At 40.1% G+C, this 18,214-nt stretch overlaps 1 protein-coding gene across 12 annotated transcripts in view; it reads left to right on the forward strand.

Moving 5' to 3' along the window:
* BNC2 (basonuclin zinc finger protein 2) overlaps positions 1-18,214 on the forward strand; it is a 429,706-nt gene that overhangs the window by 298,074 nt on the left and 113,418 nt on the right. For all 12 annotated transcript variants that reach the window (XM_081238148.1, XM_081238152.1, XM_081238153.1 and 9 more), the window contains one exon: positions 118-353. In XM_081238148.1, the coding sequence (XP_081094274.1) occupies positions 118-353 (236 nt within the window). The remainder of the gene's footprint in view (positions 1-117; positions 354-18,214) is intronic.

Raw genomic sequence — 18,214 nt, forward strand, 5'->3', positions numbered from 1 at the left:
TAGACATGGAGCCCCCTGTAACTTCCGGTAACTCGTTTCTCCTTTCTTTGTCTCTGCCCTCTCCTTTTTATCTCTTTATTCCCACCTGTCCCTGGACCTCTGGCGGGACCACCGCAGCCTTGGATAAGCTCAGCACGCAGCACCTCTACCACCCCACCCAAGTGGAGATCGTGCAGTCCAACGTGGTGTTTGACATCAGCAGTCTGATGCTCTACGGGACGCAGGCGGTGCCTGTGAGGCTCAAGATCCTGCTGGACCGTCTCTTCAGCGTCCTGAAGCAGGAGGAGGTGCTGCACATCCTGCACGGCCTGGGCTGGACCCTGCGTGACTACGTCCGGGGGTACATCCTGCAGGTAGGGGGAGGACGTCAAGCCGGTGTCGGGGGCCAGCTGGAGAAGGGCTGGGGTAGGAGCCGTCGGCAAACCTGCCCTCCTTCCTGCCCCTCACAGGCCCGGGCATGCACACCCCATTCTGGTTAACGTGGTCCTTTTGGCGGGCTGCTCAGGGAATTGGAAGAAAGGAGCTGTGGGCCAGTGGGCCGGCATCCGGCCTCAGTGGTGAACGTTAGAAAGGAAATAGTGGCCTGTTGCCTAGGGTTGCTCTGTTTGCATTCCTTTGAATTCAACTCCCTCTCTCTACAACGCGGGCCTCCTGGCTTCCCCAACAGGCCTTATCGAAGCCCTACTAAAAGGGAGGGTATGGAGGTGGGTGATGGGTGTGTGAAAATCTGAAATTGCACTGCATCTGGGTTTCGTAGAGCTCGTTCTCATGCTTACTTGGTAGGTTTGGTATTTTCTTGGTTGTCTCTTCTCTGTACCCTAACCATTTATTGCTTCTTCATCCAAGTCAAAGGAACAACTCTGTAAACTCCCTGCTTTTGTAATCAGTAAACCCTCACATTCCAAAACATGCAAACCTGGTTGTAGATTTGGCCTTCACAGCACCTGTTCCTCCAGCTTGAGCCCCTTCTGTGTGTCAGGGGCACTTCCGGTCTGGTAAGAGTCTTGAGACTTTTCCGAAGGGCCTGCAGCCTCCACTCCCCATGCCCCCAGCCTCCTTGCCTTTTCCATCATTTTTTGCCGTATGTCATGAGTCGTTTTGCATTGTGTACTTTGCCTCTGAAATGTTTTTATGGCCATCTGTCTTCCCACGACCCTTGAAGGGTAAATGTTGAAAGCAGCATGTTGGGAGACCCCAGGATCCAAAAAGACTACACTGGACGATGAAGAAATACTCCCTCCTGCCACAGGAGATCACAGTTGGAGAAGGTAGAATCTGAAGTGATGTTTTGAAATTTCTTATGGGGGATAATACCAGGAGAATTGACCCATTCAAAAAAAAATTTGGTTTTGGCTCTGCCAGCCTTGTTGATTGCCCGAACCACCCTGTGTTGTGTGTGAGGCTGCCAGCTTGGTATGTGATGAGTTGAGGAGAGGGCCTTGAGTCTCGCCCTGGCTTTAACCTGGCATGAACACACACTCGCTCCTGTCGTTCTCCTGTGTGGTACCACCAGGTGTTAGCCAGGGCGAGCGGACGAGGGATGCTGAGTGGACATAGAGAAAGGGGGAAGGTAGGATCACCCGCCTGCTCCCGTGACTGCTTTAGTTAGCGGAGAATCATTTCGTAGTGAGATGTCAACTTGGAAGGCATAGGGCATTTGGCCCTCAGAAGATGAGATGGTGCTGATAATGGGAATGATTATATATTACGTTTTCAGTTTATACAAGACTTTCACAAGCATTCTCTCATTTGCCCCAGGTTGGGGACGTTTCAGTGGGGTGAGTGGAAAGTTAAGTCCTGGGTGATCAGGGGGTCCTGAGGCGGTGCAGGGTCCAGGAGGAAGGGGCCAGGAAGAACAAAGCATGGAACCAGTTCCACAATCCCCGCTTAGGCCAATTTGGAGACACACACAGTGCCACGTCTTTCTACGGTTGTTTCCACACATGATTATTAATGTCCATTTGGGATGGGTTCTACCCTGCAGGAAGGAACAAACCTCTTGCAGATTTCTGAATGGCACTGTCAGCTTGGCTAAGCACTCCTTCCTTTGTAAAGTGTAGGGTAGTACATGCCCTGACCTCGTCACATCTTTACTGCCTCCAATGCAATGCTTCGTTCTGTCACCAATGCTGTATTTCAGTTCCATGTGTCTATTTTTGCCTGAGATAGCTGGACCATACACATGATCTCTTACTGTTGAAACACGGAGATACGAACATGACTGTGATTAATTGCCATCGTAACAACCCAGTGTCCCGTAGCATTTTGATGGCAGTAAATACAGCACCTGCTTGTTGTTCTGTGCTGTAGTCCTAATGTTCTGCCTTGAACGGTGCCTGTTCTTTGTTTTACTTGAAATTATTACTTAGGGGTTCATTTTTTCTCAGCATTTCCACGTAACTGTAACATAGGCATAGAAAATGTACTCCATATTTAGTTTTGTGTGAGGGCCTAGGATTTAAAGATACAAAATTACAAGAGAAATTAAATTTCAGAGGAAAATTCAACAAAACCACAAACTAATATTTATAGTCTCTTATTTTGGGGTGAAATACTGCCTAATAAAGAACCCTGTCACTTATTGTGATAATTACTTAATTGCAAAAAGTATAATTAATTTTCATTAATGTCTTAGAGATTTTGAGAAAGTCTCAAATTTAATATAATCTGTTTTCTACACTCAGGGTCTGAAATTGACGTTTTGAGAAAATCGTAGATGATTTTTATATTCGAGGAACACTGGGTTTCGTTTCTGTCTTGTTTTATTGGTAGTACTGATGTCATGGATTTTATTTAAATGATGCTTTTTGTCATTCAGCATTTATCATCTACTTGTTTCTTGTGAAAACAATTCTTGGTTTAGGAAAAAAGCAAGAGGTTGAAGGACACACTACTGTTATTTATATAGTGAGAAAATGCTCATTTCATTAAAAAAAATAAGCAAGAGCTAGACTATAGAAATAAACCTTTTTTCTCTAAAGCAATGTTATCTGATTATTGGCCAGTACTTTTAAAATTATATATGGTAATGATAAGGTATGCTCAGATGACTTTGAATATAATTATATGTAACATTTTTGAGCAGGTAGACTATAAAATGTGCATCCAAAGGTTGTGGAACCCTATAATGCACGATTAGTGGACAAGTCATTTTATCTGGCTGAAACTCAATTGTCTTGTAGCCCTCAAGGCATCAATTTTAGCATTATTGCTCTCAACAACAGTATATTGAATATTATGTCAGTTAGAGGAGAATAATTATCAAGGCAAGTTAGGGTGGCTGTTAGTCTTACCACATATTGACTTGGTTAGCAGCTGGCTATAGATTGTGTTACTGGGCAAATGAAGATGTACAGTAAGTTGAACTGGTGAAGCCAGGATATTAATTTAACTCTCTCTGGGCCCAAACCTACATCCCTGATGTATAAACACAGCCACTTCTGGTTTCAGAAATAGTTTTGAATATAGAAGAATAGCAGTGTCTGATCTGATTTTGAACTTTTGGTTTTGGGGGGAAGAAGAGCTGGCCGTTCAAACCTATCCTTTGCAGGCATGTTTGAAGAGGTTATTAAAAGAGAAAGGGAGCTGATTGTGGTGGCACAGATTTATTTGGGGCTAGCAATATTTTCCAAGGGTCCTGTACTGTTTCTATAAAAATTGCTTTTCACTTATATGATTATCTGTGTGATTCATAAGCTAACCAGCTGGCTGTAAAATGCAGAGCAAGACTTGGACTACAGTGACTTAAGAATCCAGGTAGTATCTTAAAGGTGAAGAACCCAGTACTCTCCTGTGTACCAATTAAAGTGTTCATTCAGAAAGTATCAGAAAAGTGAAGTAAATTTTAGTCATTTTCTCACAAAACAGAAAAAAAGGAGGAAATAGGCAATTTGATCCTAAAAAGCAAACTGTAACGGAACATGAGATATTTTTTTCTGCTGCTGCAGAGTTGTTCGTATTTCAAGTCTATATCTCACAGTACGTTTATTGACAGTGAATAAAAGCAGTGTCCTGTTCTTTCCCCATTTTCCTTGTCTTTGGCCTAGGATATAAGAATATGGGTGATTATCATTGTTGAATTTAATCATTTAAAAATCAAGTGTTCACACAGTCTCTTTGCAGTTTGAACGTGTAACTGACTTGCCTGGGTTCATACGCCAGTCCATCTGTGGCAATCTCCTCCTTTGCAAATGAGTCCTGCCAGAATTCAGGGAACCGTATCAGACACTCTGAATAATTAGCTGAGGTGCCAGCAGCCTGGTGAGAGGATGAGCAGTGATGCACATTTCAAGTCACCTGTGTCTTGAAACAATCAGAACTAATAGAACAATCAACACTCTAGAGGAACATTTCCCAGAGTATCCTGGGTGCATTTGTCTTCTGGAGATCCGACCTGAGCATTAGGCGGACCTACACCCTGGATCCTTTCCTTAGAGCCTAGTGCTAACATTAGCATAATAAAGGCTCTGAGAAGTTGGTTTCTGAGAATAGATAAGTAGCTTCCACCAACCTTGCCCGCTTCATAGCCTCTTCCTGTGAAGCTCATCAGAAGTCTTCCATTCCTGAACACACTGAACTCTTCTTCAACTTAGGGTGCTTGCATGTGTGGATTCTTCTACCTGGACTCCCCTACTCATCTCTCCACATGGGCAATGCCTTGTCCTTTAGGTGTCCACCCACTTTTTCACGGAGACCTTTTCAGTCCAGCTTAACCCATGTAGGTCTTTTCTCATGTGGCTCTATCTCAGGATTCTGTATCCCTCAAGCTCCAATACAATTTAAAATCAATCAACTGTTAAAATGTTTTTTTTCCTGGCTTCCTCACTCGGGAATGCCACAGAGGCAGGGTACTCAATAAGTACTTGTTAAATGAATGGGTAAAGAAACCTGCTTCACTTGATGTAGCTTGACATTTCACCATGGAACCCATGGTATATCTAATGACTTCAGTTGGTCCAAGGGCCCTTAGTCTTTCTTCAGGTGTCCTGGGGACCAAAGGCTGTAATAGCAGCTGGGCCATTGAGGGCAGTAAAAAGAGAGGCAGAAGCTCCCACACACACACCCTAGCTAGTGGTCTGTGTAGAATAAGTGGTTTGTGGTATCCATGTGGTAGGAAACATCAATATTAAGCAAACACTTGGATTTAAACAGCCCTTTGCGGAGCAAGTTCACATATGTTTCGCTCTTTGAATCCTCTTTCTTATACCACCCTTTTGTAGATATTGCCAGTGAATTACCATTTGTAGTTGTTGAAGCTCAGAGAGGTCAAGTGACTTCCATGATCACAGAGGCTGCAGATTGGCACAGTGGGTGCACTATAAGCTTCCTGAGGATAAGAACCACTTACCTCTTGTTTGTAACTGTAACCTACCTCCCAGCACCCAGCCTGGCATGTAATAGTGCTTACTAAATATTGGAGGGAGGAAATTTTCAAATCTGATTCCAACGTGGGTCTCTGACTCAATGGGCAGTGTTTGGGTGGTTTCTGGCTTTGTTTTTTAAGACTACCAAGCTGTATTTCCAGAATGTGATATGTGAGAGTCTTGTGGCATCAAAGTGGTGTGGTTTGGGGAACAGAGAAGACCTGAGAAGTGCTTAGTGGCAAAATTAGGTGAAATTGGTTCCTCTTTTGCGTTCCTTTTCTTTTCCAGATATTCCACCTTGTTTCAGATTCCCTTTGTTCTCTGATTTCCACGACGCAGACTTTTCCTCTAGATCTAATACTTAATTTTGCTTCATTATAAATGCTCATCTTTGACTTACCTTTTCAGGGATACATGCCTTTTGTAATTGAGTGTAAAAAAGCAAAGGTTTTATACCTAATTAATAAGATTTTGACTATATCATGTGCAGGGAGTGGAGCAGAGGCAAAGTAGCTCTTTTCTCGGTCCATAAAAGATATCAAGTTGGATAGTAAAGGGGGCCCTGGCTGTTGAGTAAGAAGATCGGGCTAAAGTCTCAGTACTGCCACTGATTATTTATGTGAATATGGAAAAATGTGCCATTCTTACCCATGGTTTCTTCATCTCTAAAATTGAGATAATCCTTTATATCTCTCTTGCTTTTGAATGGCAAAATGATGAAATAACGTGGATGAAGTCATGAAGTTGTAAACTCCAATTCAAGTTGGTACTTTTCACTTACATCTATGCATAGAGCTAGGTCCGACCAGTTAACAGCAGGGCAGTATCAGGGGCCAATCATGTTTCTCTGCAGATGTCCAGTGCTTAGGAAAAGATAGGAATATGCACATTTTAGCGATTAGTTAATGGGATAAATGTTAGTCGTTTTAGTAAGTAAACCCTGAAATACTAGTGGCCTAGCGCAATAGGAATTTCTTTCTCCTTCTCAGCGAGACCAGCCGACGTTCCTGGGTGGTGAACACTTTCCTCCCAGAGGGGATTTGAGGAGTAGTAGTTTAGAGCCTCTGACGTTTTATGGCTCTGCCCTTCTCTGGGACCTCAGCTTCCTCATCCCGGTGGCAGTCCCAAGAGAAGGTGGGTAAGAGGGGTGGTGTGGGAGGTTTTCATGGACCAGGCCTGAAAGTAGAGTGGGTCACTTTTCCACGTGTCACTGATGAGAGCTTACGTCTGATTAGGCCATGTGATTGAAGGGAGCTAGGACACTAGTCCCACTGAACAGTCGCTCCCAGCTGTGCCTCTGCCCCTGCAGGATGCCCGCAGGTCAGTGCCCCTCTCATGTGTGGTGGAATAGCCAGCATTCTGCCTTCTTTTTAAATGGGCCAGGAAAGCTTAGGGCAGAATATTAGTGTAGTTAAGGCAGGTTCTTACTAAGTTCTGGCTGCAGTTCTTACTAAGTGTGTGAAATAGACTCATGTCTTTACCCACCTCAGGCTAGGCTCCCTCACCTGTATTAACTACCTCATGGGTTTGTTGTGATGATAAAATAAGATGATGCACATAAAGCATTTAGTCATGCTGCTTGCTAAGTATCCAGTAAATGTGAACTGTTAACATGATGATGAAAAGGACGATGATATAGGCTGCTCAAGACTGTTGCCAACCTGGCCATTTTAGAACTATGTGCATAAAGCAGCCTTAAATCCTGGTTATTTTGTATTTCACCATGCCTCTTAGAACAGAGTGTCTTACCAGCCAGTCTGGTAAAAAGGTAGCTAATATTCAATTGCAAATAAATAATACGTACATACCTATGCATATACATACATACACACAAACTTGCATATACATATGTACATAGTACATGCTTGATTTTACAAATAAGAGACGGGAGAGTATCATGAGAGTATCATTTGGACTTTGGAGTGGAACAGACGTGGGTATAAATCTTGGTTTTACCTTCTAATAGCTTCATCACCTAAGATAGGCCATTTAACGTATTTAAACCTAAGTGTCTTCATCATAAAGGCTATTCAAATGATGTGTATGAAGTCCTTAGTGCAGTAAGTAGCCCACAGCACTCTTCTGGAAATTAACCATTACTACATGGTGTGTGCATGTGTGCTTTTTTTTTGAGTAATGACTTAACTCCATATATGACTATCATTTTATTACCATTGCACTTCTCTGTTTCATCAACTCTTTCAATACCCTTCCAAGCACCTGGCAAAGAATGAATGAGTACTTGATGAATTTATTGAAATGATTAGAGTATCTGGGCTTTCACCCCATTGCGTAAAGTAAAACTTACTTAAAATAGGCACCCTTTTTTTATGGCTATTATCTGACCTCACAGATTTTGAGGAAATTTCTGGAGCAGAAAGAAAAATGGATCTAGGTATAAATTCATTTAGGTAGTCCTTTAAATAACCAATTTTATTGATTAATTACTATGTACTGAGTACACAAGAAAAGATCTCTCAGGAAGCCTTCACTCACAAGGAAAAAGCATCTGTTAACAAATCATGGGAATTAAGCTCAAAACTATAAGAATGTACAGATGACCCATAGCATTGGCATAGAGTGGGATTATTTGACTCCAACTAAAGATCGGATTATCACCACCGTGGTGTAAGGGGGCTTTGTATCATGTCAACATATGTGAATCTTGCAGGCAAGAAGGATCACAGGTGTGAATGGTCAATATCCCCCTGTCTTTGGCAGGGATATACAAAAGCAGATGATTCAGGACAGTGTACTGTATTTACAGTGTCTGTTTTCCCAACCACTTGGACTATTGTATAGACGGTATCCCAGCAATCCTCCTAACCTCCCTATTAGAGAGAGAGAGTTTCAGAGACTATTATCCCTGGTTTTAAAGTTATCGTAGCTGAAGGCCTCAGGCAGGGTCAGAGCTGGAAATGGAATACAGGAATTTTTGAATCCCTTGCCAAAGAGCTAACTATTTGAACAGCAATGAAAATAAACACGTTATATCCAAGGACGTAGCTTGATGTTTTGTGCTCAGAGCTAAAATAAAAATATTCCTCCTTTTACCCTTGCAAAGTAGAAATACATAGCTCACCAAATTCTAGCATGGAATTCAGTGACTAATGGAATAGGATTTATGTCTGTGGGAGATGGAGGGAGGGTTTTTGTATTGCCCAGAAGGAGCAGAAATGAGCCCAGAGCTCACTGGCCATTTGCCATTGGTAAGAACCAGTTCAGATTTACTTGAAATGGATGTTCTCTGTGATGGCATTGATTAAACCATATGATCTCCAGAGCAACACTCTTTTATGCTCCTTGTTGAATCTGAAGTCGAAAGTTCCTGAGCTTTGGGTCTAGACCTCAATTCTACCACCGGTTAGCTCTCTAGCCTTGCAAAAAGTCAGTAATTTCTATGAGCCTCATTTTCCTGATGATACCTACATAATAGAGTTTTGAGGATAAAGAGAAGTAATTTGTTAAATTCATAGTATTGCTCAGTAAATGTTAATTCCTTAAGCTGAGCAATTTCCCAATTCCCCACTCACCAAAACCCTTAAGTTCCTAAAGCAACAAAGCTTTGTGATTCTTCTACGTGTCCATATATTTTATTTGAGCTACTGTGTCCTTTTCTATTGTTTCCCCCAATTTGACAGAAGCGGCAAGTGGAGAATGAGAGGGGCTTGCTCAGGAAATGAGCTCTATGATGACTACAGCAAAAATCATGGGAAGGCTCTCAAGACCCAACCCTAGCCTACCATCTGTTACTTTGGAGTGACCTACATTTCAAATACTCATACGTGAGATCACGAAGGGCTGTGAAAAGCAGAAAGTGAGTTGAGGATCTGTGCAGGTTTCTAGAAGCTTTTGCTAAATCTGTGCAGATGGGACAAACATAAATAAAGATACACTTTTTTGATTCATGCATGACAGCTATGGAAGTAATGCCAGCAGCAACTGGAAAATAGAACGCGGGCCAATACATTTGCTAGTAGAATTAAAGTGACCACTGCCAAATTGAATTACTCTAGGAAGACCTGTTGAAAGAGGAGATTCTTCAGGAAGAAGAGAGAGATTGTTACTTAGTAGAAGGGATGGGAATAAACCTTTTTCCGTTTAGGAAGAGTTAACGTTGGGGAGAGTTGTGAACTAGTTTAAGGGAGAGCGTTGCATTTCGGTTGGGTGAGCAGCTTTGAGCTGAGGTGTTGGTGAGTGTTGTTAGGCCAATCTGGGCCTGTTGATCAGAAGCTGTTCTTCATTCACATGATGTTTACGTCACCATCCGTTTCTAAGGGGATGGACTAGTGATTCTGTTGGTTCGCAGACCTGACATTTGCTGCTAAACAACTTAAACTTAAAAAGGTGGATTACTGGCTAGTAACTTCATAAACAGTTATTTTTAGAAATTCACCACTGAGGTCCTGTTGCTATCGAGGAAGTATTTTCATTTGTTGGTGGCAACTGAGTCACCTCTGTATCCCCTCTCTTTCTTTCTTTCTCTCTCTCCCTCAGTCAAGGTAAACTTGGGACGAGAGACTTGGAGGGTAGGCTGGACAGTGTAGTTTTGCGTTAACAGTGCAATGCCTTGCATGGTCACAATAGACCATAGTACATCAGACCCCAAATTAAGAGAAGGAGATATTGGTTGATATGCATTTACTCTCCAGAGCTCATCTGCAATTTACTGTGTATTTCTCACCTCTAGCCCCCAGGAAAGCATTTTTTAGAAACTTTGAGAACTGAAGGTCCTGTCTGTAAGGAGAGGTTTCCTTGTTCTCATGTAATTTTCTCTCTTTAGCAAAGCCATAATAATAGTGTCAGAGGCAGCTTTCTAGTTAGTATGAGTAATGTGGTTACTGTATTTTCTATTTTTATTTTAATATGTTTTTCCTGCTGTGGATTTTTTTTTCTTTTTGGTTTTAAAAATAGCAGTTGAGTAAATGTGGTAATTCGAAGACTCTGGTGCACACTGCATCCTCTCTGGGATGCAATTCTGAAGGAATACTTGTCTACAGCGGGCATTTTTTCCCCCCAGATTCCTTAGTGGAATAAATAGGAGAATGTTTGGAACACAGACCACTGAAAATATTGGCTTATGGTCAGGCCAGGTTAGGCCAGGCTTCAGAGAAATTGACGTTTAAACCATAGAGTATCTATACCATAGGTTTTTGCCTCTAGAGTATCCGTCAATATTAAGCCTGTTTATTTTACGGTGTGTTGATAAGACACAGAATTAGGTAGGTAGCTGGGGATGCACCTTAAATTGGTTCATTCATTTGCTTCTTTTAAAAGTACAGCACACAGGTTTAGAAATTTTAAATTAACGACAAAACACACTTAAATTCCCTTGAAAGAGTAATTAAGAGCTCTTTGTCTCTGTGTCCTGTCATCTCTGCCAGAATGAGAGTTCATGCTGAGTATATTCCATTGAGTCAGCCATCATTCCATCACCGGCAGGAATCACTTTTCCACATATTGACATGTGAGGGAATGTCTGCTTGCAGTAGCCATGGGCTCGTGCCAGATTTTGAGATCCATAGGGGCAGTGCTGGGAGCTTTTCAATTCTGAATCAGAGATCCAATTCATAATAGCTGAGCCAGGGAAACCCGGGTTGAATCTGTGGCCAAATCCACGGCAAAAACCTCTTTTTTTCCCCTTTCCCTTTTTGCAGTGCTTTATTGCTTTTAAAATATGAGTGCCTCTGTCCATTGATCCTCCGGTGTCTTTACATTGGATTCAAATTGTGGTTTCTTAGGTGAAAAGGTCAGTGTTTTATTCATTCAGCCGCACATTGATGGAGACTGAGAGCAGTACAAGACATTTGGATCCTGTTAGACCTAGGGCACCTGAAAGAAGTTTCTTTTTCTCCCTACCCTTCACTCTGCCTGCTGCAGAGGAGGATGGCCCTGTCTTCTGGGAGTGGGGGAGGGTTTTGATTGGCTGTGTGTTAACAGCCTCAAATCCATGGTCATAGGGTGAGTAAGAACCCCTGAGAATCAAACATGTCATCTGTGTAGCATCACCTGATTCAGTGCTTTTCCTCAAGTCTGAGGTGTCTCCAGGGGACTTTTTTCCCTTGCAGCACTGATCTTTCAATGAGGTGCTAGTGTCTGTCCTGAGCAGTAACAAGGAAAAACCATGAAGTGTGAACAGTTCTTATTAGGCGGGTAAATGTCATTAACGCCTTTGCAGCCTTCTCTGCAATCTGAATGCTCTTGTCAAGAGAGTGACTTACTGAAGCCTCCTGTAAAATCATACACATGGAATTTAAGAGGCTGAAGTTTCACATTTTAATTAACCAAGGTCATTAAGCTTCCTTTGCTTATGGATTTTTGTAGTCAATTACACTTGTGTCTGATACAGACAGACGCTCTCCAATAAGCCTTGCGAAAATCCACCTACAAAAATTATTTTAAAAATTTGAGAAATATTTGATTTACTTTAAATCAGAGTTTTAGGTAATTCTTGGTACTTGTCGGGAGTAGATGCTTCTCTCTGTTTTAATTTTATGGAGACCTGTATACTCATGCATTATACCTGATTATAATATGCATGTTTTCATATGTGGTGTGAGAAGAGTTAGCATTTCGACTTAATGAGTAGGTCAGCTGGTTTAATAAAAAGTCTGAAGTGTATAGTGTTCAAATAATGACTTTATTATTTTCAGTACTTATACAGAAATCTTTCTCCAGCCATGAGTTTGCCTTATGTAAAATTCTAGTATTTTCCTGAACCAAAATTTTTTTTTTTTTCTTGCGGTACGCAGCCTCTCACTGTTGTGGCCTCTCCCGTTGCGGAGCACAGGCTCCGGACGCACAGACTCAGCGGCCATGGCTCACGGGCCCAGCCGCTCCGTGGCATGTGGGATCCTCCCAGACCGGGGCACGAACCCGTGTCTCCTGCATCGGCAGGCGGACTCTCAACCACTGCGCCACCAGGGAAGCCCCTGAACCAAAATTTTTATAAGCAAAGTATGCTTCTCTAAACCTCTTCTGCTAGTTTGAGAATTTCAGATTAATTTTTTGTTACTCTGGATTGTGTCTTTGAGTTAACAAAAGAAACACATGTTGAATAGTTGTATGGTAGGAGGGTCAGATACAGAGGTAAAATTATCTCCTTCACTATGCCTACTAATTTTTAATAAAGAAAAATGAATTGAGACATCTGGCTAAAACTTAGGGGAAGTAAATCCAGAAACTTATAGGCAAGTTAGAGGTGGAGAATGGAAATTAATTAAATGGTACTTACTATTACTAACTTAAATGTATAATTTAATGTGTTCTATTTACTTAGGATACAGTCTTTGTTTCAGATTTGATTCATCATCTCTTTTTTAACATTTCATTAGGTGATAAGTTTCCTTTATGTTGTGTGTATTTTGTTCTGTTTTTCTATTTTGAGGGTTCAGGAAAATGTATTCATTCAACAAACATTTACTTGAGTGGCTGCAGTATTCAAGTGGTAAAAAGGCACCGTGACCCTCTGTTACAGCTCTCAGTTTAGTGGAGATTGGGGCTCAAGTTAAGCTAAAGGAAAGCAGAGGCCATTCGTGTACATTTTCTAATGAATATATAAGCACAATCAGTAAGCAGTGCAATAATGAGTTATATGTAAATAGACTCTTTGGACATATTTCCAACTTGCCTGAAAAGTTAATGCTTTAAAGGATTTTAAACATTCCCTAGCTATCTTGCTTGTACTGTTAATTCAAACTCTGCAATTAAATGACTGACTAAACCAAATTAATTTTCAGTTCGGCCCATACTTTTTGAATTAAAAACATTTAGTTTAGTTCCAGTGAATGAAATTTTGCTCTTTATGATGGAAAACTCACCTATTTATTAGATCACAGAAGTTAAGCAGCAAAGATGCATTTCCTTCCAATTCCTTAACACACAAATGCTCAGACAAGTTAATAAAAACTTATTTTAAAATTCCCTTTTCGTGAGAATCCAAATATGATCATTTTAAGCCCTATTAGGATCATTTTGCAAAAGCTACCCAGGAAGTCACTCACTTAGAACAAGAAAATCTCTTGTGGAATTACTATTGCCAACACCACTTGGGGAGTAACTGGGCCAATTAAAATGTAGATGTTTTATATTGAAGTATGTTGCCTATTTAGATAAAGAACATCAAATTTGGAATTAGTCTATATTCCTTTGTTAGTTAGAGTTCTTCACATAGTACATAGAATTTCAGTTCACCTGAATGCTTATTTGACTGATAAGTTTTATATATATATATATATATATATATATATATATATATATATATATATATATATATATTTAAAATTAAGAGGGTGGTAGTCTGGTGTCAGTAGATTCTTCTTGTGGAAAGTAGTCTCAGATTTTTGGAAGCACAATAAGAGGGTCCATCTGACCACACCATCTGCTTTGTCCTCTCTCTTCTGTCTTTTCCACCTTACACCTAGATTCAGGCTATTACTATAAATTATGATTTCCATGGTTCACATTTTAGGGTAACTTTGACAAAGAGATGTCTGGAGTATCAAGATTATCAAAGATGTTCAGTAAAACTTCTTCATAAAAGTTTTTCAAGGCACCAAATGGAAGGAAGCTTTACTGTGTTATATTTCCCATATGGAAAGGTATCTGGGACCTGAAAGGGGCACACCCTTGGAATGGGAATACTTCTTAAAAAGGAACTTTATAAAGAATGCTATGGTGTATAGGGTTTTCATGTATGATTTATTCACTTGAGCAGATTGCTTTGAAGGTCCAAACAGCATCCTGGGTATAAGTTGTGCTTTCCCAGACCTGAGAAGTGTCTGAAAAGTTAGATTTCACAAACTTTTTAGATTTGCCTATGCTATGCCACAGGTCAAATATGTCTTGCTAAGAGTCTAGTTGCCATTTATTTTAGTCAAGGTTTGGCTTTTGTTAAAAACGTTGGATTGGGTTTCTTCATAAAAGATGTTTATCTTCTCTGTCACGTGTTATTTTATATTAACAGAAAGTCAAGATGGTAGAATTTAAATGCCAGTGTTATGTGGTGACACAAGAAGGTGTTAGTTTTCTATGGTGTTCTTTCTTTCATTTTTTGAGATATAGATATTTTAATCAGTTTCACATAGTAAATATCTGAATGCTGAGGAGGGCTTGGAAGATCCTGGTTCTTTTGTTGTTACTCACTTATTTACAGCAGTACTTGTGAAAGAGTACTATGCAGATGTTAAATATAAGAACACTTTCTAAAGTTTTGCAAATAATACTTCTACAGTGTTCTGAGTGGGATGGAAGGAGACCGAATGTACTTACGTGTTGAATAACATCAGACTTTCATAGAATATATTGAAAAGATAGTCCTTTTAGTCATTGCCTATGTATTCTTTTGGAAACAGTGTTCACAGAATTAAAGCATATTTTCCTACAGAACAAATATGTGAATGGTATATACATCTTCCCTTATCTGGAGTATGTAGTTGAAAAACCTAAGTAATTATGTTAAGTCTAGAACCTCTAAACATGTTTCAGGAGTATTTTTCTGCTTAGAATGAGCTCTGCAACATGCCATATAATTTTCGCTTTGTAGTTAGTGTTTGTGAGCAGCATAGAACTTAGTGAGATTGGGAGATGCTAATATGTTAAGTGTCATACTTGAAATATTTAGTTTTGATAAAAATAATATATTAAATAGAGGGAGTTCTCCGCATAAAGCTGAACTAACCTTGAGGAACATGCAGACCAGTGTGTAAAACAGACAGGTAATATAAACAGATTAAAAACTGTTTTTGTTAATAAAAATTTAGTTTAGAACAAAACCCGAAATTTGCCTTAGAAAATGTTTCCAAATTTTTCTCTTATTTCATTCCCAAATAAATCTTTGGGGAAAAGAATAAAAATGTGAAGATTCATCTCTTTTTATTTGAAGTAGAATATTAGCTTGAGTTAGAATGCTGTGAAGTATTTATGGAATAAAAATAGAGAGCTTTATTAATGTTATCGTTTCTGTGGACAGAGCTTAAAAACAAGACTCTGAGAGAAAGAAGGGAATGCTTTTTTCTCCATGTCAAATAGGTTCTGCAATTCATGGTTATGAAAAGAGAGGAACACAAAAACAAAAGTCTGTGTTTTCACGAGTTTTAAATTATGAGGCCAAAAACACTGATTTAGATGTAATGGAAATTCATATACCTTAGCTTATTAGTGATTTTCTTTTAAGACTTTCTGCAGAAAAGAAATTGCCAAACTTCACAAGAAAGTTCACGTTGGGTATTTTAGATGGCCTTTATAAAATTTCATCCACATTTTGTACTTTCACACAATGTTACATGCCCTTAACAAGATCAGTAAGAATGAAGTATGGAATCCTGGAGAGGACCATTGGGGGAGCTTTGGAAATGTGGAATGGAACCAGAGTACCAAGGGTATTGATTGGCAAGTTAAAGCATTTTATTTCATTGGAAGTCAATTCTTGTTAAGTAAGTAATGAGTATGTTAGTTATCCACTGTTGTGTGACACACCACCCCAAACTTGGTGGTTTAAAACAACCACTATTTTATTGTTGTTCACAAGTGTGTGGGTCAAACTGGAATGTTCTGCAGTGAACTGGTACTTTGACAGGATGGAGGCGGGTGTGGGTTGGTTGGTGTCAGATGGCCTAATTTACACATCTGGCTGTTGGGTTGGGACTGTTGGGAGAGGGAGGTGGTAACTGGTTGTAGTATAGCTCATCATTGAGCCAGTTAGCCTGGTCTTATTCACATGCAGATAGTTGCAGGGTTCTGAAGAGCAGCAGGAGAGGGCAAGTCCACATGCGCAAGCACTTCTAAATATCTGCTGGCTTCATATTTTTTAGAATCCCATTGGCCACAGCAAGTCACATACGCAAAACCCAGGGCCAGAGTAGGGGGTGATTACGATTATTTCAGGACATGTGTACAAGGAAGCCTGAACAATTGGGGGGCCAGTACTGCAATCATTGATCACCAGACTCTAGTGCCTTAGGAGGCTTCATTTGATAGTGGTATCTATGTGGAACTGAGGAGGGGGAGCCCTGAGCCAGACTCTAGTTAGAAACTGTCGCTGTAGTTCAAGTAGAAATCACCCTGGCGTTAGGGTAGTGGCAGAGAGAGTAAACAGCAGTATTAGATAAAACCACTGCTAACTGAATTCGGTAGGTGAAGGAGAGAGAAGGTGCTTGTAGATTGATTCCAGGCTTCAAGGTTGGGTATATGGGAATCCCAAGAACTGGTGAGATTTTGGAACTTAATTATGTTTGCAGTGAGCATAGGACATCTGTGCAACTTCTTAGACAATTCCTACTCCTCTGTGCAGGAACATTAATATGAAATGAGACTGCATCTTTGAAATTCTTATTTTTTTTAATATGTTGCTTTAAAATTCATGGCCTCGTCCCAGTCCCCCCTTGACCCTAATCCTTGTGAAGATGATTAAGTGACAAGAAGTGTTTCATCTCATCTCTTAAAAGCACATGGACAACTTCGCCATAAGCAAATTGTTTCAAAGTTTGGATTTCCTAGTTTCATTTCTCAGAGTTCAACATCTGCTTAGGATTTTTGAGAATTTAGTTTTACAGGTATTTCTTTGAGATTATTTTTTTATATTTAGAAGTATGTCAATTTTGATAAAAGTGAAAAATTTGGTAATATCAGTATTCCTTTGTAAAGCATTTTATGGTCCAGGTTTCAGAGCCAGAGTATAAAAGTTTTGCTGCTTTTTTAATAGTTCCGGTCATAATCAGGGGTTTAACTCCTACATATTGTAAATGTTTGGGTTTGTTTTTTTTGTTTGTTTGTTTGTTTGTTTTTGCGGTACGCGGGCCTCTCACTGCCGTGGCCTCTCCCGTTGCGGAGCACAGCCTCCGGACGTGCGGGCTCAGCGGCCATGGCTCACGGGCCCAGCCGCTCCACGGCATGTGGGATCTTCCCGGGCCGGGGCACGAACCCACGCCTCCTGCATCGGCAGGCGGACTCTCAACCACTGCTCCACCAGAGAAGCCCTGTAAATATTTTTTGTAGAAATCATGTCTAGATTATTTATGAAAGTGTATTAAGGCTTCTTCCTGTTAAATGAGTAGAAAATTAGTTTGGCCATGGTTTCTCTGTTCTTCTTATACGTGGATGGAGAACATTTTGTGTTGTTGTTTGGGTTTTTTGTTAAGGGCATGTGATTTAACTACAAAAGAAAATAAAGAGAGGGACTTGGAGAAAAAGCAGCCTTAGTGCGTGATTTTCTTCGGGAAGAAAAGTATGAAATTTATCATTTAATTTAAGACTAGGGTACATAAACTTATATATAATAAATGACAAAATATATCCCAATTTTATATTATGGTCAGTTAAAAAAGAGAGGTTAAGGAAGGGAAAATAACAAAGGAAGAGAGAGACAGGCAGATTTTTAAAAATGATCTTCTTGTGTTTGTTTGTTTTTTTGTTTTAACAGTTAAAGCAACGTGGTTTTGCAACCTTAGGTACAAATCAGATAGAATTAGGTTGCATAGTTTAGATGTTCCATTCCTACTATTGTGTGATTCTTTTATTCATGGTCATCTCAATTACTGTGAAGCTAAAACAGGAAGACTTCCACAATCTTAGATCAAGGAAGAGATATTTTTCTCCTAACTCAGAGTGGATGGCCCTTCCAGCCACCAAGATGATAAATAGAGTAACAAGAACCTGTTGATTAGCTCTTGGGGTTCATAGCACTTGAAGCTTACAAAGAGATTTCACTTGTACTGATTCATTTAGCATGGAGGTCTATTGAGTAGATAAAGCAAGCTTTATTAATTTTGTTTTATATGTTATCAAACTAAAACTTAGAGCTGGTAATAGCGAAAAAACTTCACAGCATTCAAAACTAAGTACTCAAATTTAGA

This window comes from Mesoplodon bidens (assembly GCF_964165515.1).
Source record: "Mesoplodon bidens genome assembly, chromosome: 6".
In the NCBI taxonomy this organism is placed as follows: domain Eukaryota; kingdom Metazoa; phylum Chordata; class Mammalia; order Artiodactyla; family Ziphiidae; genus Mesoplodon; species Mesoplodon bidens.